This window comes from Apus apus, chromosome 14, assembly GCF_020740795.1.
Source record: "Apus apus isolate bApuApu2 chromosome 14, bApuApu2.pri.cur, whole genome shotgun sequence".
Taxonomy (NCBI): Eukaryota; Metazoa; Chordata; class Aves; order Apodiformes; family Apodidae; genus Apus; species Apus apus.
In genome coordinates this window covers 15166641-15188536 of record NC_067295.1, presented here as the reverse complement: position 1 = coordinate 15188536, position 21896 = coordinate 15166641, and the positions used below count along the sequence as shown (strand labels likewise).

At 45.4% G+C, this 21896-nt stretch overlaps 1 protein-coding gene across 1 annotated transcript in view; it reads right to left on the bottom strand.

The window, feature by feature from the left end:
* Positions 1-21896, bottom strand: part of DNAAF8 (dynein axonemal assembly factor 8) — a 95240-nt gene that overhangs the window by 57131 nt on the left and 16213 nt on the right. Inside the window, exons 11-12 of the mRNA XM_051632005.1 lie at positions 7467-7658; positions 4131-4286 (exon numbers count right to left, since the gene is read on the bottom strand). Coding sequence (XP_051487965.1) covers positions 4131-4286; positions 7467-7658 — 348 coding nt within the window. The remainder of the gene's footprint in view (positions 1-4130; positions 4287-7466; positions 7659-21896) is intronic.

Here is a 21896-nt window from a genome sequence, read left to right as displayed (position 1 = left end):
CTTCACTCCAAGTACTATCTGTGAAGGCACTGGGGAGATCAGCAGCATTGTCCTTCCACCAGAGCTCTGAACACAGATTGCTCAGCTGTAAAACTCCACCTCAGATGATGACTGGTGAGTTAATAGCAACTGTCAGCTGGTTGCAAGACACTGGTATAAAATAACTGACTCATGGCATCCATCAACCCACAAATAGTCCTCTGAAGATGATAGATATTACTCTGATAGATACTACTCTGAAGCAGATTACATACCACAACAAGGAGAAAATGCCATAAATAAGATCATAAAGCAGCCCAATATAATGAAACATTAATTTGCAAAGGGTTGCACTGGGGTGTAAATGAAAAGATTTATTAATTTCCAGATTTTCTTAAAGATTGGTAATAATATTGACAACATTCCCACCAAATACTGCACTGCTAAATGATCCTTTTCCATCCTCTAACATCCCCTCTCAGCCCCTTTGTTCTTCTATCTTGGTTCTTAATTAGCAGGACTTTCAGAGAACAGAACTGGTGACCTCAGTAAGACCCAATTAGAAATTAACAGCATCAACAATTATGCAAAGCATCTTCTCTTCCACCAGCTATTACTGGACCCAGAAATGAGAGCTCAAGCAGCAAAGGTCTGCAAAAAAGAACCCCAGATCTCATGGCAGAGATGGTGAGCTCTTCTGAGCCACCAGGGAACTGGGAAGTGATTGAAGTGTAGAGACAGGACCAAGTTGCTCTGCAGGGCTGGAGCAACCTGGGCTGGTGGGAGGTGTCCCTGCCCATGCAGGGGGTTGGATCTAGATGACCTTTAAGGTCCCTTCCAACCCAAACCAGTCTGGGATTCTATGATCCACTAAGAACAGGAGCTTCTGCCTTGAGAAACCACTATTATATTTGCACCCACAACCATGAGACCTTGGGATGGAGAAATAGAATGTGACAAACATTAAAAGACTCACGGATGACAGTGAAGTGGCCAGTAAATAAAAAGCTGATGACTTAGAGGTCTGGGATGTAGCTCAGCTCCAGTGACTACATCCAGTTAGGGTTGGATGGGGCTCTGAGCAACCTGCTCTAGTGGGAGGTGTCCCTGCCCATGCACAGGAGTGGAAACTTTATGATCCTTAAGATCCCCTTCCAACTCCAACCATTCTATGATTCCATGATTCTATGAGTAACTGGAGGGAAAAAACCAACAAACTAACAAAAAAAACCCCCAACAACAACCTGGAGCAGCATGAAACCAGCAGGCTCCCTGGGTCCTGGTGGTGATTAAATGTTCTGGTTAGAGCTGTGACCCTAGAGCAGGGAGCCAACCCCAGGATCAATTTACATCAAAGCCAACAAGACAAAGGCACTCAGGGAAACCACAGCTTGTGGGTACCAATAGACCCTTAGGCTCTTAGACCAGCAGTGTCAGCTGTAAATACAATATTCATATAACAATGGGAAGAAAATCCATGGATAATAGTCATTTTGCTGTTACTAAGAGAGATGAGTTGCAGATACACAAAGATGGACAAAGAATCAGCACCAGTGAGTGTCAGCAGAATTTTGCTACCTGGTTTGACCACTCCCACACTGCACATCAACACCACAGCAAGAGACTGGAGATCTAAGTGGGCAGAGTAAAATCTACCACGTTTCCCTGCAACAGGAGCTGAAGCTGCTCAAGGGGAGGGATGGGGAGACAGGACTTGTGGCTGTTGTTTTCCCTGTCTCTGCTGTGCCTCATATTTCTGAACGAGTTGCTGTTTCTGTCAGCTTAGACCTGGGGAAAGCAGGAGCTTTGCAAATGCCTGAGGAAAGCAAAACTGGCAGAGGTAGAGCCTCTAAGGAGGGGAAATCCCAGTCACACACCTAGTCTTGCTCTGAGGAGCACTGTCCAAATGCCCCCACACAGCCACTGCTGTGCAAGCTGCCCAATTCAGCTGCAGTGTCAGGAGCTGTAAATGGGGAACAAGGACAGCATCTACAATGTATGGGCAGACTGGGAACTGCATGGCTCATCCCACCAACCTGGGATACAGCCCTGCCCAGCTCCAGCCCAACGTCCAGACCAGCCTGAGCCCTCAGCTCCATAAGCTCATTCAACTCCAGAACACTGGGTGCACATTTGGAGCACACTCAGTGCTCCATGATTTGGATGCTTTGGCCAACCCCTCTGCAGAAGCAACCAGGCAGGAGGCAGGGCAGTCTCTGTCCCTCTATTTTCTTTGCTCCATAGTGCAAACATCTTGAATTCAGTTGCCTTACCCAGAAATCAACATTAAGCCCTTGCCCAGCAGGCTGCTCAACCTCACTGCCCTGCTGCTCCTGCCAACAGGTGCTCAGACACGAAGGGAAGGGATGTTTATTCTTCTGGGGGTGGGTTATTTTGGTAGTGATTTGATCATGACATTTTTTGTCAGCATCAATCATGTACTTGCAGGAGCACTGGAGCCACAGCTGTCATACTCCAGGCTTTGTGATGCATCAGGGGAAATGGAATCTTTGCTGCTCACAGCCAGGCAGCTGCAAGTGAAGAATGTTGTAGCTGAGCAGGGGAAGCTCAAGCATCATTTTAAAACATGTTTACACCTCCTCCTCTATTTCAACTCCACCTGTGCCCAGCAGGTGTAACACAGATCATAGAATCAGACTGGTTTGGGTGGGAAGGGACCTTAAAGACCATCCAGTTCCAACCCCCTGCATGTGCAGGGACACCTCCCACCAGCCCAGGCTGCTCCAAGCCCCATCCAACCTGCCCTTCAACACTGCCAGGGATGGGGCAGCCACAGCTTCCCTGGGCAACCTGGGCCAGGCTCTCACCACCCTCACACCAAAGAATTTCCTCCTCATGTCCAACCTCAATCTCCCCTCTGCCAGTTTTCATCCATCCTCCTTGTCCTTTCCCTCCCTGCTCTTGTCCAAAGCTCCTCCCCAGCTTTCCTGGAGCCCCTTCAGGCACTGGAAGGTGCTCTAAGGTCTCCCTGGAGCCTTCTCCATGCTGAACACCCTTAACTCTCTCAGCCTGGTGCCCCCCTAAGACCAACTGCTATGGGGCCTTTTCAGCACAGACAAAGTGTCAAGAATGAACACATCAATCATGGCATTTCTGTCAACATTACCAGGGGTGATGTAGGAAAAAAGAGAGCAGAAAAATCCCTACCAGCTCACTAAAGCCACAAGTACTGCTTTGAGCCACCCAAGAGGAACTTTCCAGCCTCAACAGGACCAGCATCTCAAAGGTTATTCACTAGCAGGAGACCTATTTAAGCCAGTGGCCCACAGGAGATGTGGGGTACAGAAGGATCACTGCTCTCCAGGTACACCTGGGTACATTTTCCTGCAGGAGTCAGCTATGCTGCATAGGTGGAATAAGGATTCATACCAGGCAAGAGTAACAATATCATCTAACAAGCTGCCTTCAGAGAGAAAAATGCCCAGAGTACCAATCTGTATCAGATGAGCTCTGTGAAAAGACAGAATCAACAAGCTAGAGCCCTCAGAGTTGCTTTTGATAGCTCTGCTGCTTTCAGGACACAAGCTCATATCATGCCCTGCATTACACTGTGCCCACCTACACGTGCTTTTGTGCTAGACCTTCCAAGCTTGGCAGTTTCTTGCCCAGCACAGTCTCCACAGCTTACTGGAGTTGAGGTAATGGGGTCTCAGATCCTGCCTCTGGCCCCAGCTCCTAGGAGCCAAACAGCAAGACAATATTCCCTTTCATGAACCACACTCTTCACGTGGTTCAACTAGAAGAACAAAAACCTTCATACATGCCAAAGAATTGTCTCCTCTGACTCCAGTCACATTTCTGCACTGTGGGGTTACAGCCACAAAAAAACTTATTAACAGTTAATGAGCAGCAGAGACAATAGACTCCACCACAGAGAGCTGGTTTCTCATCTGCACATCATCTAAACTCAGCAGAACTGAGGACAGTTTGAGCTGGCAATTAGCTGTAAGCAATCTCTTGGTTCCCACAGTACTGGGCTGTTCCCCCATCCTCATTTAGAGCAGCACTTAAGCTGCTTCCTGATATCTGACCTTGAATTGGCATAGCCAAGCCTGGTCCTGAGTCAAAACCAGTGGTAACTGCCTATGGCTGCTGTGCAGAACTAGCAAAGTGTAAATGCTGCTACTCACTTTTATCTTCTGGATCTCAGTGCTGTTCTGGGCTGAAGATTCATCTGCTGGCATCAGACAAGCATGTAGGGCCAAACCACCCTCTTGCCAGACCTGCTGCAGCCCTGCCACTTGGAATGGAGCTTTAGATCCACCTTTCATTTTCACAGGAGGCACCTGTAAAGCCATAGGAACATCATTTCCTTTTTAGACAGCTGTGTTTAGAGACTGAAAAATCACCCTTGATCTTGCTCTGTTGCTTTAGAGCAGATCCCCATGTCACACAATAATCCAGGGAGGGCCCTCACTTGATGAGTGGATTAGATGTGGTTTAGCCAGTAGAAACCAATAAAGACCAAATGAAACATGAAGAACATACAGGTTTTGAGAAGTCACAGGATTTATTTTCTCAATGAGGACCTACAAGCTCTGACTTCCACCAGTTTCACTATGTGAAGAGCTTCCATCCATACCCTAGCCTGGCAAGAAATGAGGAGTGTCCCTGGCCATGCTGCACTGCCTGTTCCTCTCACAGCAGCACCAGGTGCTGCCTTTATTCATGATAATGAGATCAACCCAAGCTCAGCTCAAAACCCAATGCTAAGTGACTATGCCATGCCTAGGAGCTGGTGAAGGCTTCCTTCATAAGCCTTTGCCTTCCCTGTTAGTGATCACTAATACCTAAAGCCCAGCAGTCCCTATCCTGGGAATGGACCTTTTAGCCAGACTGAGGTGGTTGCTTTTTGATGGATTTTTTTGTGAGTGCACATGTGTGGGAGAGAAATGTTCTATTTCCATCTAAAACTAGGAGGGTAAAAAGTGACTTCTGCCAACCCCAAGATGGACACTGGATGTGTCCAATCATAAACTGCTTTGAGTGGGAAGGGACCTTCAAGATCATCCAGTCCCACCCCCCTGCAGGGGCAGAGACACCTCCCACCAGCCCAGGCTGCTCCAAGCCCCATCCAACCTGCCCTTCAACACTGCCAGGGATGGGGCAGCCACAGCTTCCCTGGGCAACCTGGGCCAGGGTCTCACCACCCTCACAGCCAAGAATTTCCTCCTCATGTCCAACCTCAATCTCCCCTCTGCCAGTTTTCATCCCTTCCCCCTTGTCCTCTCCCTCCCTGCCCTTGTCCCTGGAGCCCCTTCAGGCACTGGCAGGTGCTCTAAGGTCTCCCTGGAGCCTTCTCTTCTCCAGGCTGAACACCCCAACTCTCTCAGCCTGTCTCCAGAGCAGAGCTGCTCCAGCCTCTGGTCTCCTCTGGACTCTCTCCAGTATCTCCATGTCCTTCATATGTTGGGAGCTCCAGAACTAGAATTCACCATGAGTATCAGTTTAGTTCCAGATATTGGGCTCCAGTAGGATAGACCACTCATCACCTCATAAGACTGCTCAAAATATGCTGAAACATGGTGCATTGTAGCATCCAGAACACATGAGAAACCTTATTACAAGGTAGAAAAAAAAAGACAGGAAACATACCCAAACAAACTTGGAAGCCTTTTACTGCTGCAAAGCATCCTGAAAGTGGGGCAGCAGGTGAAAGAGGGCAAAAGGCTGTGGGAAAGTCAGACACAGGCAACCAGCAATGAGAAAGAGCAGCAGCCATGTGAGCAGAGAGGCCTGACCCAGATCCCACACCATGAAGTGACAGGCAGGTTTGCATTACAGGACTATAATTCCTTCCTGAGATTCTGGTGAATACAAAAATTACTGAGTCTTGTTCTCATGGTTTACACCATCAGCACAAGGTCTAGATGGATTAACAGCTCTGCTATTTACTGCATATATAAACTAAAACCATTGACAGGGAGATAAATGCCTTTAGAAATATAGTTTCAAGACAGGGGCTGAGTGAATTTTCAAATAAATGTTCAGAAAAAAATAGGTCAGCTGTATCACTTAAAATAGCACCAGAGTCCTGGGCTGCTTTGAGCACTGGCTTCACATGGGAAATGTTGTGGGAGCTTTGTCACTGGGGAATGCTCCCATCTGGAGGGTCATGTTCTCAACTGGTAGAAATCACCATCTCTCCAATGGAATCAATAAAGATATGCTGATTTACACAAGCCAGGGAATCAGCACATGGAGCAGGAGCAGATGACAAGTTGGTCTAAAAATGCCTTCACTTCCCACTTTTTTTAATTAAAGAAATGTAGAAGTTTTCGTTGTTATCCAGCAGCAGGTTGAGAACCTGTGTGAAATAAACTGGTGGGGTTTACCCCAGGTTGTCTTGGGCACAAAGTCCATCACTGCATTTGACCTCAGAGTCTGACACTGGGATATCCTGTCAGAGCTGCTACAAGTCAGATCCCAGGTTGTTTTAAATGGGAATAACACAAGGGAAGAAAGCTCACCCTGCAGCTGACTGGTTTCTGAAGAGAAGATTCAGACTCTGCAGCTGTTCAAGTGGCAGTTTTCATTAGCACTGAACTAACACTAAAGAATGTTAGCAATGTTTGAATGCAAGTGTGAACATCATTAACAATTAATAGTGTGTAAGTGGGGCTGAAGTGATTTAAAAGCCCTGGGCAGGCTGTCCACTCAGGGTGAAACAGCAACCTTGAGTGCACAGATTGGGGTTGGGATGCCAGTGCATTTAAACCAGGGGAAAAAAGGAGGCAAACATGTGGGGTGAGGAGGAAAATGCACATTGCCTGATTTCCCTAAAGGAAAAGGTCAATATGGGATAAATGGGAAGAGTGAGGAAAAGGTGGTTTCTTTAGTGGAGAACAATCTGATCCAAAGGGTAATGAGGAGCAAACAAAGCACCACTTGTTTACAGCCCTCTTGGCTGTCAGAAAGGATCTAATTCTTAATTAGAACAAGTGGTAAGAAACAGGCACCTGTGCCTGTTTGCTGCTTTAGCCAAGGACAAATTATAATCCTAGGACAGCTCTCTTCTTCCACTTGTTACTTTTTGAGTCTGGCTCAATTATTATTAAGCTTTCTGTGCCACGTTCCTCATAAACTACAGGCACAATCCAGCTCTCACTGGCTTCAGTCAGACTTTTATTTATGGACTTCAAGGTGAGTTAGAACAATTTCCCCTTTGTTCAGCTTTGTAACTGTTGGGAGAAGATGATTTCAAGGGTTATATATTCACTGGAGGGCATAACAGCCCTGATCATGGAATGGTTTGGAAGGGACCTTCAAGATCATCAAGTCCTAACCCCCTGCATGAGCAGGGACACCTCCCACCAGCCCAGGTTGCTCCAAGCCCCATCCAACCTGCCCTTCAACACTGCCAGGGATGGGGCAGCCACAGCTTCTCCCTGGGCAACCTGGGCCAGGCTCTCACCACCCACACACAGGGTCTTAATTTCTGTTGGGTCTTAATTGCATGTACTCACCAGAGAGAGAAGCCAAGTCACAAGGGCCTGGTAGATGTTGGCTGCTCTGAGCACCATGGTAGGTACCTGCTCACTACACTGATCTGTAGCTACTTGGCCACAGCTTGCCAGCCAAATGGTCATTAGCAGAACCTCATTTTTCATCCTGTGTGGTCTTGGCAACGTGTCAATATCTGGCAAATAAGAGGCTTCCTGTCAGAAAAAAAAAAAAAAAGGTATGAAAATGGAAGTCATTTAGGTTACTGGAACTGTATTCATCATCCTGAATTAATTACATTCATTATCATCACAGGAGGGGCAATTAATATCTAGCAAGCATTTAGCATTAGAGGAAGCCTGAGCCATAAAAGCTGGGTCATTATATCAGGGACACCTTCTGGAGAGCTTCAGTCTTTCCTGGAGAGCTGTCACCTGGGCCTCCAGTTAGCCAGCCCCTGCTGGGTGAAAGGAAGGTTGTGTGGTCACAACTGGAAATAATAGCATGAGCAGATTGATTCTGTATTCTTTAAGATTCAATGTTTTGGCTGCTGTTTGCTTGGTGGTTTGTTGGGGTTTTCTTATCACTCAAATGCCTGAAACAGCCACCCTGATAGAGGTGTCATGTCATGATTTTCTGCTTTCATTATTTTCTGCTTTGTCTAACAAATGTCATGAGTAACTCATTTCATAGATGTTATGTTTAAGTAAACTCATCTCCTTTCTTTGCTTTAGTGTTGATATTTCATTATTTAGGACACAAATTCCCTCTCCTTTAACCACAGTCTGTTCTTTCAGAAACAACCCAGAGCTTGAACCAAGGGGTTACAGCTTATGAGATCTCTTTCTGCTTTTCCCAACACCCAGCAGCTGTAGCTGTCCTGATTAGCTGGCTTGCCAGCCCTGTCTGGATTTAATTTGCTTCCCCTGAGATTTCTTTAGTAAATTAGGAGGTTAGTCCCTAAAAATCACACAGACTCTCCAGTGTATCTAAGAGCTGCTCCTCAGCAGTTAACATCCTTTAACAAGGACCCTCAGGGCTCCCCTCCAGGCATCCTTGAGTGCACATATTCTACAGGCATGGACAATCAATCATTTTGCCAGTTGCTGGAGCTGTTTATGGGGTTCACTTTTCCAAGCTGCTTGTTCCAGCACCAGCTGGAGGGCTCTGCTCCCCCCCCTGCAATCAACCAAGTGCACCACTGCATCTCCTCTCCATGTCAACCCAATCATCCAACAGTCTAAAGTGCTCATCAAGGTGAGCAAAATTCAGCTGAAATAACCTCCTGCAGCATGAGACTAGTGAGCACCTTTCTGGGAGCTGTGGGACACCAGAGGAGCACAGTGGGAGCAGAAAGGTGCTGAGGAGCAGCTAAGCAGTAATGTTCCCAGTTGCTCCATAAGGAGCACATCTGCCTGTGCTTTTACACTGAATTAACCTTCATTGGATTTACCTGAATTTCCTTTGGAAGCAAAGGAAGCTAAATCCAATTAAAGCCACTTTAATTCTGAATTAAAATGTTCACAAAGGTGTTTAATGACTAATCCACTTGACAAGTTAATGTAGCTTGACTTTTGTGCCTGCCCTCAAAACAGGCAACTCCTTAAAGCAGGTTTTAAAAATATATCCTACTAAAAAGCCCCAAGCAGACCTATCATGTCATCCAGTGGTTTTGGTGCCAAAATATCTGCCACAGCACTGCCTAGAAGTATCAAAGAAGAATTGCACTTGCTAATAAAGGAAAAAAGAGCCATGCCAAAGTCTCTGATGCTGGATGTCTGCATTGCTAATGTTCCTGTAGTCCTGGGGAGCTAAAAGAATTCATCAGGGCTGAGCCTACTGTTGTAACTCTCCAAGGAAGAGGCCTTAGAAGAAACTTGGGAGTCTTTCAGGACAAGATGAGCACACCTCCTGTATCCTACATTGGAGACACTAGTCTACCTCTCTCAGCAAGGGTTTGGGGATCAATGGTAGGAGGTAACTCAAGAGCTAAAGATTGAACCAGTATCTCCTAATGCTTCAGCAGGAAATTCCCAGCTCTTCCAGATTTGCTTGGGCCAGCAGCAGGAGAGGCCTCGATAGGTTTGTTGACCAAGGTCAGCCAAGAATTTGAGTTATTAAAGTTCTTTCTGAGAATGAGTCAGGTTTTGGTTCATCTTGGTCCTTCCCTCCCCCCTCCCTGTCAGCCTCCTTATCCTGACAAGAATCCAAGCATAAAACTTAACTACTTTCAGAAACATTAAGGCTAATGAACAAAAAAAGGAGCTTGTTTATTTAATTCTGGGCTAAAAATACTTAAGAAAGACACATTCAGGCCTTTCTTAGCACACTGTCCCACAGCACTGCACAGTTTACACCTGTCTACCCATGAAGAGAATTCCATTTACCTACATGTTAACACTGGCCATTATTTATGACATCATTACATTCTAAAAAAGCCTCAAATCACTCAAATTCGGGGCTATTTTTGGTTGCTCTGGCTAGAATTGTGCTGTCAAGTCACAGAGAGGGGGCATCTGATGGCAGTCAAGTGCCAGCAATTAGCATAGAGTAAATAAGATCCAATTTCCTATTTCCAAAGTGTTTGCTATTTCATCTTGCAATTCTAGTTGACAATTTTGCAACTTCCAACCTTTCAGCTTCATGTTCCAACCAGGCCCAGTTCTGGGGCCACCTTTCTCCACTCCAACATAACAACAGGGCAAGCAGAAGCACCAACCACACTAAGCAGCCAAGGAATAACCTTCCCCCCCCAGAATCCACACCCAAAAAAGAAATGAGGAAAAAGGAATTGCAAGACAATTTCAGGATAACCAAATGTTCTACCTTTCAGCTACAGTGAGGTTGGAGTTGAAGACACAGAACCACAGCCACAAAGGAAACTGCTACTCACAAAAAACACCTGCAATGCAAAGGCATCCACAGAATCATTTCAAAAGTGGCATTTTGCCTCCATGTTATTCTTATTTTCTTCTTAAAGAGCTGTATATGACCCCAGTAAGCTGCAGCTTAGTGGATGCAAGTTGGTCATCCAAGATTAACAGACTTTTGTTTCTAATAAAATAGCTCCAACTGGTGAAAGGATGCTGTTGTTAATGGTTTTTTAAAAGCCTGGTTGGCATTGCTGCTCCTGTGTCTGCACACTAGATTGGCCAAACAGCTCTCTTGCCCTAAAACCAGGAAAAAAACCCAGAAAAATAGGGAGGCTGGAATGACTGAGTAGCAGTTCAGGAGCCAAGAGGACCAGGTGACAACTGCACTGCTGGTTTCCAGCTGGGTACAAGGCTGAAAGCAAGTGAGAGCAGTTGCCATCAACTGCTGTTTGGGAACCACACTCCATTACACATTTGGAAAGTTCATGTCACTGCACACACCCAAGAAAGCAGAGAGTATTTCCCAGCAGGATCAGCTCACCAGGTTCTCCCAGTGGAAGGACTTCTTAAGGAGAAGGCAGTTTATTTTAAAGATCTGGTCTCTCCTTTACAGGCAAACAAAGCTTTGATATTTCTCTTCTAAGCAGCTTTTCCCAGACTAAACAAACTGATGCTAACCCTGAAGCAGAGGAAAATATTCAACCCAAATCCACTCTTTACTACCTTGAGCTGCCTCTACAACAGTGAGCACCAAATCAAAAAAGAAGGTGAGCTCTACTCACACAGTCACCTCCTTCTTCACTGTGAGGGGGGAAAGGGAGGATCAGGGAGATTCTTCCCCTGATTGGCTGGAGGCTTCATCAAAATAATTGTTTTCAGCCAGGTCTAAATTTATCCTCCTATGTCATCTGCACCCTAGCTTGGATCACAGGTTTGAGAGGCAATCCCTGATGAATGGCAAATTACCCACTGCAGCAATCTTCTGCCAAATGATGCATCTGCTGGTGGTTTGTAAATGTGTGCTGATTTCTAGGTACTTGAGCAGCTCTAGCTAATTTCTCTAATGAAAATTCTCTCCCCTTGCCCTGAAATAGCTCTGCCATTGCACGTTCATGCTTCCTTATAGACAGAGCTCATGGTCCAAAACACAAGCATATTGATGATGGGGTTATTTTCCACCCAGTCATGTTGCTAATATGGGAGAGGATCTAGTTAGGACACATTTACCAACTCTGTCCATCTAAGGCAAAGCAGATAATGCTCTTTCCTGGCTTCTAAAAATTCTTGCATTAGACAAAGACATATTGGAAATGTCAAGTGTTTGTTCATTTTCATCCTGTGGGGATGGAAAAGTGATGGCAATGCCATCTGTTAGATTACTTGAGATTCCACATTAAATTGTGGAATAAACCCTGAAACCATTCAAAGAACTGCTTGATCATTGCAAAGGGAGAAGGAGGAAATAGCTGCATTTCCTGCCTGTGACTGGCAAAACAGGCTGTCATTAGGAAGGCAACATTTAGTGACAAAAGGGAGAGTAGAACTGGTGTTAATGGTCTGCCTGTTAATGGATTTTTGTGCCAGGTTCACTCCCTGTAGCACCAATGGCTTCCTGAGTGTCACACATGCTGAGGCTATGGATCTGAAAAGGATGATGGTGGCAAGATGTTATTGAAATGGTCTGATTCAAACTGAGCTTCAGATGGCTAAAATGGGGGAGTTATGGTCCTTCCAAAGTGAGATTGCAGGAATTCCAAGAGCTGCATAACAGAAGGATGATTTGCCATGGACTCTGTAGTTCTCCAATTCAGCGAGGGCACTTGCTCATCATGTGAGTTTAAGGTTTGTTTTTTCTTTAAAACATTGCTGAAAGTGATCTTCTGGTTCTGGACAGTCTTGGGAATGAAGACTATAACATGGCCTGACTCAGAAGAAACCACTTTTCCATCCCTGGCAGCACTAGCTGGACAGTGAGAGCCAGCTCAGACATCCCTGAGCTAGACAGGGTCTCTGCTGGAGCAGAAAGAGGGCAAGTGTCAGAGAGAAACACCAGCTCCTCAGCAGGAATTCCTGAGCACAGGAGGGCAGTTCAGACTGGGGCACAGAAAGGAGCTGAGCTGTGCTTGGCACAGAACAAAAGGCAGCAAAATTCACTTTGTATCCCTTTTATGTTGCTGCTAGCTGAGCATGGTCAAGCCAGGTGCAATTTCAAGTAGCTTTATGGCCACCACGACACAGGCAGGCAGTTAGTGATCAAATCAGTTACATTTCTGGCTCAGGACACATCAGTTGTCTACAAAAATCCCTCTTCATCCTGTCCATAATCCCTCTCCAAGCGAATGAAGCCAACAAAGAGATGTGATGCAGTGTGAATTACACTGTTCTCTGCCACTTCTGCATTAACCTACATTAAGGGAATTCTTAACTGCTGCTCTAGAGTTAATGGCTCATCTGTGCTATCAAGGATATGCATAAAGGCCCTGGCAGGAGTCAAAGATCCAGCCCATGAAATATGTTAGCACAGAGACACTGTGTGATCACTCAGGATCACACAGGCAGAAAGTATTTTTTGGCCCCAAATCCAAACCACACTTATTATTCTGTTATCTGCAGTGAACTCCACAGCGTGAAACATTTCTCCTGAATGAGAATCTTGGAAGCTGGAGTGTGTTCCCTGTCCTAACCTGCTCCCTTCTGCCTGTCCTGCAAGTGTTCCTCATGTGAGCACACAGCACCCCTCCTGCCACCCTCTCACCTCTTGCTTTGGCCTGTCCTGGAACATTATTATTATTAAAGAGTCTTCCACAACCAGATGAATGTTCCTTTTTTGACAATCCATCTCTAGTCAGTCTGACTAGAGAGAGTCCTGACTAGTCAGGAGACAGAACACAGAATATCCCTCAGTCAGCACTGATAAGCCAGCACAGTTAAAGCATCCTTCATAGAACTGCTCTTCAATTACTTCATTAGGACACTGAACATCCTAATTAGTATTTAAAGCCAGCCAGGAGCATGGATCAAATACCAGCCCAGCTTTCAGTTGACTGAGGACCAGTTCCAACACAATCCCAATGTTCTCATGGTTGTGAAGTATGTTAACAAACCAAACCTAGTAGAAAATGGGTATTTGCATGCAAAGATGTTGAAGAAAAATGGTGTGAATTGAGGCCATTTAGCAACAAGTCTGAGTGCAGCTAAAAAAAACATTCAAATAACTGGCACAAATACCTGACAACAAGCAGCTGCTTTTTTTGCTACAAGTGGAAAAATTTCCTGACACAGGCTCAGCTCCTCAAGTAAACAAAGAACTGCTCTGAAACTGGCACTAAAAGTTAAACCCAAGTCACATTGGATCATTGATTGTTTGCTTTCTGTGATACAGTCATTAAAAATGAAAGTGGCCTTTCCATGATGGGTGTTTACAGTAACACTTGGAGAGGCTGAGAGGGATTCATCCCCTCCATGTGCTGGTGTTGTGAGCATATGTAACAAAAAGCTCCTCCTCTGATGAGTTTATACTCCTGCTTAACAAGAAGCAGCTGAAATAAGTTCAAGAAGTTTAATTAATTGCACGTTTCATGTGAGCACAAGACTGGGAACAATGAACTTGTGCCTTGGGCCTGGCTCTTGAATGGAGCATTTCTCTTTGAAATTGAGGATAATATTTCCTTATCCTAGTCCCTTTTTAGCTGGATTAATTATCAAATGCCTGTAAAACACTCTGAAGAGGAACAGTGTAAGACTATATATATAAAAAAAATCTCTGATCTTTTTCTTAACATTCCTGCAACAGTGTCATGTCCTCCAAAACCCAAAGAGTAGTACATCTGGGAGAGCTATGTCCAGCTCTGGTGCCCTCAGCACAGGGAAGACATGGAGCTATTGGTCCAGAGAAGGGCCATGAAGATGCTGAGAGGCTGGAGCAGCTCTGCTCTGGAGCCAGGCTGGGAGAGTTGGGGTGTTCAGCCTGGAGAAGAGAAGGCTCCAGGGAGACCTTAGAGCACCTGCCAGTGCCTGAAGGGACTACATGATCATGCACCCAGCTGCAAAATACCATGCAGATCATCCTTCAGGCCTGTGAACTCTCCAAGGCATTAAATATGGAGGTTTTGTGGTTCTGAGAACTGCTAAGTGCTTTGCAAAGTCCACTGCAGCCTGTGGGAACTCCAGGTGCCCAGCACATAGCTGGACAGAACTCTACGTTTTTAATAAAAATAACTGCATGATACTCCCACTCCATAATCTCAGATAACCTTGAATTCCATTCCCTGCCACTAAGAATAATGCTTCCATAATTATTATTTGTGCAATTACGTGTGTACAGGTTGTGATCCAGCTATTCCCCCCCATGCTAAGATTTGGAATTGCAGTCCAACCTCAGTCCTAATGCTGAACAGGAAGGCAGGAGAAAAAAAACCACAAGGAATAGTTGAATCTACACAGCTTTTTGAACAGTAGTGTGGCTGTCAGACAAGCCTGTACATCCTCTTCAGAAAAACAAAGAAACAGCTTCAGCCTCCTTTCATCTACAAATAGCATCACTGATCACAGCCCTGAGGTAAGGCCAGGAGCTGAGAATTCGATTCCAATTCCAAGAGAGATGAGTGGCAGAAAGTATTTCTGTTTAATTCAATGTGACTGGAGCTTGTTCATCCCCACTGCAAACTTACAGCTGCTGTTCCTCTGCCAACAAACACGGGCCCTGTCAGAGAGCAAGACCTGGGGGGGACAAAAAGGCACAGGAATGGCTTTCTGTCCTCCTGGCCTCTTCTAAATAAGAAATAGAATTTACCCTGCAGATATTTTTACATTGTTATCTTCTTTTCAAGTTTGATCTGAACCATCCTGCTAATGTGAATGGAGGAGAATTTAGGACCTCTACTGGCAGCAAGTTCATGCATGTAGTTCTGGAAACTATATTCTTTTCACTCACATTAACCTTTCCCTTAAGCAACAGCAACCAATGTTCCCATCTGTCAAGATCCTGCATAAGTATATTCAAGAATAAGCCTAAACTCATTTTAATCACTTCCAAGATATGCCAAAGAATATAAAGGATTAAATATTTCACATTTTCCTCGGGCCATTTCTAACTCCAATCAGAGCAACAACACTGAAAGCAGCAGTTTCTTGTGAAAGACCTCACTGCTCAGTTCTTTCCACAGCTGGAAAGTGGGCAAAGGTGGGGGCCCCTGTGAAACCTTCAGAGTGGGTCTCCATCTGGCAGTTTAAAGGCAAGGCTCCCATGCCTTGTGGTAATCCTGTTGCATCCAGCACAGCAGGTGAGTTTCCTGGTGCTGAGAACATACCTGCACCAGTTTGGCTGAGAAACCTACTGAAGCAGACAACAGGTCACCACAGCAGGATCACTAGGTGGCATTTTTTTGTCTGCTCTGGCTGTGTGAGCAGAACTGCTGAGAAGAATCACAGGTCTGGAAAGCTCAGCCTTGCTTTCATCTGTGCCCTCTGAGCACAGAAGCTCATGCTTCCAGAACATCTCTTGGTCAGAGGGCACAGAGCAAGAGTCTGCCTGTGGAAAGGAAGTTGTTTATAAGAGAGACACTCAAGGCCCAGATTCTCTGCTTTCCCTATTAAGGTGAATCCTTTGGTTAGATCCAGGCCATCCTGAGCCATGGCAGAGGCAGCAGCAGCCTCAGCTCCTCTGCTTTGCTGATGACAGCCAAGGAGACCCTCAACCAGCTGAAATCAACCTAGGCATGACATCCTGTGCCAGCAAATCCCCCTTCGTTTGCTTCCACTGGTACCAAGTGGGAAGATGCAGAGGAGACCAGAAACCCAGGCTCTGTGCCAGCTCACACTTCCCCACGACAGGAAAACACTTTTTCTTGGGAACTTCCAGTGCTATCCTGAATCCTGTGTGCTGGCCTGGTGGTACAAACAGGAATCTTGGCCTTCTGTCTTTGCATGCTAAATTCATCTACATCTCTAATTGCCTTGGTTGATTTTTAAGGCTTTCTTGAGTCGAGGCAGCAGGTTCATTAAGCACAAGAGATTTTTATCTTGTTTCAGGAACTCCTTAAATGCCTCCACTGGAGAAGAAAGGGAGGAATTCAGGGGCCATCTGCTGGCTGTTTAGCACATCACTGCTGGCCACAACCCCTCAGAGACCAGCCAAGAGAGTGAGAAGACCTAGAGTGGAGCACAAGCCAAATTCAGCTCCGGTGCCAGAACAAGATTTCGTGTAGGAAACATTTGGTAATTTTTTACAATTCATTTTTTTTAACCAGAGTAAAATAGTTGAGCTAAACGCTGAGCTCAGTGACATGCACATGGGTGCAAATGCAGCACTTGTTTTGGTTGTATAAATGAACACAATTAGTCACAGGGTGATTTATACTTCCAAGGTCAGTTTTAGAGTAACACAGACACAGAAAAATTCAGTTACAGGCCTATTATAACTGAAAGAAGATTGCACAGCTTTCCCTGACTTATCTAAAAATGTGGACTGCACCACTTTGTTGAAGATAAACTGGCATTTCCACACCAAAGTGGCACAAAACCTGTTCACTTCACAACTGGTAGGTCAGGCCTTTGTACATTCTTTCTCCTGAAAGATGAATTTCACTCTTGCAGTTCTTTCCCTTCGTGCATTTTCAACCCAATAAAAGTGGAGAAGTTTTAAATACTGTTTGGATCATCACCCAAGTGCATTAAGGCAAGCATCTCTACACTGGAGATGGTGAGATGCCCAAGTAGGAGAGAGGAGCTGGTAAAGTGGTTGGTTGCAATCCTGCAAGCCACAGTCCATGTCCTCAAACCACCCTGTGAGCTCAGGTAAGATGTAAGAAGCAATTTCCAACCTTGATGCCACCACTACTGCCTTCAAAAGATCAAGACACCCTTATAATAGTCACGGAAATCACAGACACCTGCTTCAGCAAGACAGGTAAAGAATCAAAAGCATTTCACTGACAGCTGTGCAGATCAAGGCCTAAAAAAAACCAAGCCCATATGGGACCAGAAATTGAACTAAAAATATTTCTACAAGCTCTGGAAATTAATCTCTGCTTTCAGTCACACTGTGCTCATCCAGGGTCACAGAAACTGAGCACAGCTCCAGCTCTGCTCTTGATGGTTAAGCATGAGGCAGGAATTTCGTCAGGGATTTTTCTTCCATATCATTTCTATCAGATCAAAGTGAGAATAAGGCAGTAAAAGGGCAAGGACAATTTTTACCACAGTAAAATTGTTAATTTTAGCTCTGGGGGAACGAAAGCAGAAAATCATTTGGCTGAGAATTTCACCTGCCATCAGTAGGCTGAGTCAACAGTATAATAATCTGAAAAACCTACCAGTTTGGACAGAAAGGTTATAGAGACTATACTTACAAGATAGAGAAGTATCCACATCATACATTAGCTAAGCTGGAATGACTGGGTGGCAGGCCTGAAGGCAGCTGGAAGGCCAAGCTGCTGTAAGTTGCTGATGAGGGTAATATCATTACTAAAACAAGGTTAGCCAAAGGGATGGCATAGCCAAGAAAGATGAGATGCCTCAGGATGAGTCAACACATTCATTTCCCAAACAGTTTGGCTGTACAGGGTAGATAAAAGAGTGTTTATAAGGTACTGGTAACAAGGTGGGTCCTAATAGCTTTCAGACTGTATTATCTTGTTCTGCCATATCACCATAAAGCAATAAAGGTTAAGAGAGAAGCAAAGAGAAGCCCTGTTGAAAACACTTATTTTGTCTCAATAATAAAAGAGCTTAATACAACCTAAGGCTGTTTGCTGTGTTAGATTCATTCCAGAGCTGGATGTAAAAGATCAGGGCCATGAGCACCATCCTCTGCAATCGTTTGGCTGCCTGTCACAGACTGGTCTGGGTTGGGACTTAAAGATCATCTAGATCCAACCCCCCCTGCATGGGCAGGGACACCTCCCACCAGCCCAGGTTGCTCCAAGCCCCATCCAACCTGCCCTTCAACACTGCCAGGGATGGGGCAGCCACAGCTTCCCTGGGCAACCTGGGCCAGGCTCTCACCACCCTCACACCAAAGAATTTCCTCCTCATGTCCAACCTCAATCTCCCCTCTGCCAGTTTTAATCCATTCCCCTTGTCCTCTCCCTCCCTGCCCTTGTCCCAAGCCCCTCCCCAGCTTTCCTGGAGCCTCTCAGCATCTTTGTGGCCTCCTCTGGACTTCCTCCAGGAGCTCCATAAGTTCTTATATTGGAGGGTCCAGAACTGGACACTGTACTGCAGCTCTTCAAGCCCAGTTCTGACACAAGCTCAGGTGTGTAACCTGAAGGAAACTGCTGTGAGAAGAGCTGATGAAGCCTCAGTTGGGCCCTTCCCTTTTGCTGGGGAGCTGCAGTTAAGCTGAGACACTTGCCCTTGATCCTCAGCTGAGCTCCCCTGCAGCTAAACCTCTGCTTGACCTCATCTCACTCATCTGAACCCTGCCCTTAACTATCTGATTTGATTCTGGGGCTTGACCTCAGAGCTGCTCCATCAGTACAGATGGATGGGGTTGCTGGCTGACCCTGTGCACTGTCACTGACCCCAGTCCTGCTCCTGGTGTGACTTTCTGGCCTTGATCTTGGACCTGCCTCATTACTACAGACCTGCCAACTGGTTACCCTCAACCAACCTGCTCTGCTTTCCTTCTGCATTCTTTGCTGCCTTGTGTCCCCTGCAGCTTCTGGCTTGTCTTCCCTGACAGGGATACCTGCTCATGCAGCATAAAACTCAGATATGAGCCTGGCAAGTGATAAATATCTGGATCCCATCTAATGGGAATGTAATACAGAAATCAACTTTAGGACCATGTTACTCTATCAACACACACAAGATGAATGAAATGACAGACCAAGCCCATTGCATTCTCCACCCTCCACAGCATTCCTTCTGTCTCCCTTGGCAATAACACTTCCTCTGCTCAAATACTGAAACAAACCCCAAATGTGCATGTTACTCTAAACTATTAATCCAGCCTGACCTTACAGCATGGATCACATCACTACTCTGCTGGCTTTCAGCAGAACTGTCACTGCTGGAATCAGCTCTGAATGAAATCAAAGATATCAAGGTGGTTAAGGGACCCTTTTCAGAAGAGCTCAGCTCATGCCAGTCTTGAGTTTCACTGAGAGCCTGAGAAGTGGAAAGGAGCAGGAAAAAAACCACATTAAAAACAGATGTTCTTCCATGCATTTCTAAAAATAAGAGGTGGCCAGATTACAGAAATACACAGACACCTAAAGACATGGCCAGGATAGGCAGTAATTCTTGGAATGAACCCACTGACTTCCAGGGGAACTTGGTACTTGTATGTCTTGATAATACCACTGGGCATCAGCCCCTTCTTTAGCTGCTGAAGCACCTCTGGAAGCCAGTTCTTAGTCTCTTAACTTACCTACACTCTTCTCAAAGTGTCCTTCCCAAACCTGATTCTCTTCCCTTAGTGCTTCCCACAGAGTGAAGCTGAGTACAGAGTTTGACTGAACTAGGTTAAGAAAAAAACCACTCCCAGCAGCATTAAACCTGAATGTCACTGCTTTAAAATTTTACACAAGAACTCTAATGTCACCAAAATGCAGCTTTTTACATGTCCTTGGCATCTCTTGCCCAGCACCTCAGTTCCACTTCAGAGTTTCTAAACTTTCCCTCTAATTATTATTCAACTCAATGATGAATGTACATTACAAATGGTCAGAGAAATTCTTGAAACTATGACAAGTGTTCCAAGACCTGAATATCTATCATTGCCAAACAAGGGACTTAAAAAAAAAATCCCCACCAATTTGAAAGTGTGCTGCTCTATAAAACACTGGGGCTTGTTTTTTGAATCTACACGTGTCTAGATAGATATTAGATATTTGCACTGGGAGACACAGCTGCCAAATTACAGCTTCTTTAGTTTGAAATGTCAAAACATTCAAGTTTTTCTGCCTTACGTGCAAAGGAAAAAAAAAATAAAGGGGGAAAAAAAAAAAACAACCCTGCTCTAATTCAAAGAAAAAAAGCTGCTGTCAGGATGTATTTCAAGTAATCTCTTCAATGACTGCTCTGTTTGATAGATGATGCTGGTACATTTTTCATGCTTCATTTTAATAATGAATATTTCTGCAGAAGAACTAAGAGCAAAGCTGCCCACAGAACACAGTTATTATGGGGTGTGCTGGTTTTGTTTCTAGCAACAGTGCCTGCTGAGTTCAGGCAGGTTTCCCTCAAGCAGGTTGTCAGTTCAGGCTTCAGTGTGTTAGTTCAGGCTTCAGTTAGTTCAGGCTTCAGTTAGTTAGTTCAGGCTTCAGTTAGTTAGTTCAGGCTTCAGTTAGTTAGTTCAGGCTTCAGTTTGTTAGTTCAGGCTTCAGTTTGTTAGTTCAGGCTTCAGTTAGTTAGTTCAGGCTTCAGTTAGTTCAGGCTTCAGTTAGTTAGTTCAGGCTTCAGTTAGTTAGTTCAGGCTTCAGTTAGTTAGTTCAGGCTTCAGTTAGTTAGTTCAGGCTTCAGTTTGTTAGTTCAGGCTTCAGTTTGTTAGTTCAGGCTTCAGTTTGTTAGTTCAGGCTTCAGTTTGTTAGTTCAGGCTTCAGTTAGTTCAGGCTTCAGTTTGTTAGTTCAGGCTTCAGTTAGTTAGTTCAGGCTTCAGTTAATTAGTTCAGGCTTCAGTCAGTTAGTTCAGGCTTCAGTCAGTTAGTTCAGGCTTCAGTTAGTTAGTTCAGGCTTCAGTTAGTTAGTTCAGGCTTCAGTTAGTTAGTTCAGGCTTCAGTGTTAGTTAGTTCAGGCTTCAGTTAGTTAGTTCAGGCTTCAGTTAGTTAGTTCAGGCTTCAGTTAGTTAGTTCAGGCTTCAGTTAGCTGCTCCTGTGGGCATCAGAAGCTGAGCACATTCCAGGCTGGTTGCCTTATCCTGCCATCCATGCTGCCACTCCTAGCTGGCAGTGACACCACTAAAGCTGTTATGGGCATATTTACACTGTGGTTCAGCTACAGCAAGACTATAGTATAGATCCCCCATCCCTGGCAGTGTTGAAGGGCAGGTTGGATGGGGCTTGGAGCAGCCTGGGCTGGTGGGAGGTGTCCCTGCCCATGCAGGGGGTTGGATCTAAATGGTCTTTAAGGTCCCTTCCAACCCAAACCAGTCTGGGGTTCTATGACCTACACTGAGCCCTGCTTGAGAGAAACCACACTCCCAAGCTTATCTTCATTTTCTTGCCTTCAGCACAGCAAATATGGGACATGCCCAACACAGCCCACTGGGTGCACTGGCAGGAATGGGTTAGGGAGGCTCTAGTGTATTTTTTGAGGAGCAAGTGCCTGTATCTTCATCAGGGCTAAGTGGAATTTGGTGGCACCTCCCAGCAGACTGAGAAAGGAGCAAGTCTGCAGAGAAGAATCACAAGCTCTGTCACCTTCAGACCACTGCTCTGTGCAGGGCACTGTCCTTGCCAAAGCAGGCTGGCAGGGGGAAAGTCAGCTGCCAGTTTGTTAGCCCAGTACTTCCCACCACTGATGAATCCAGTGTCAACAAAAATATGGTTTCAATCTGCAGAAACACAGTGGTCTGACAAAACACACCAACCTGAAAGGCCCATGCCCCAGGTTAGGGCTCTAAGGTCTTTCAGCTTT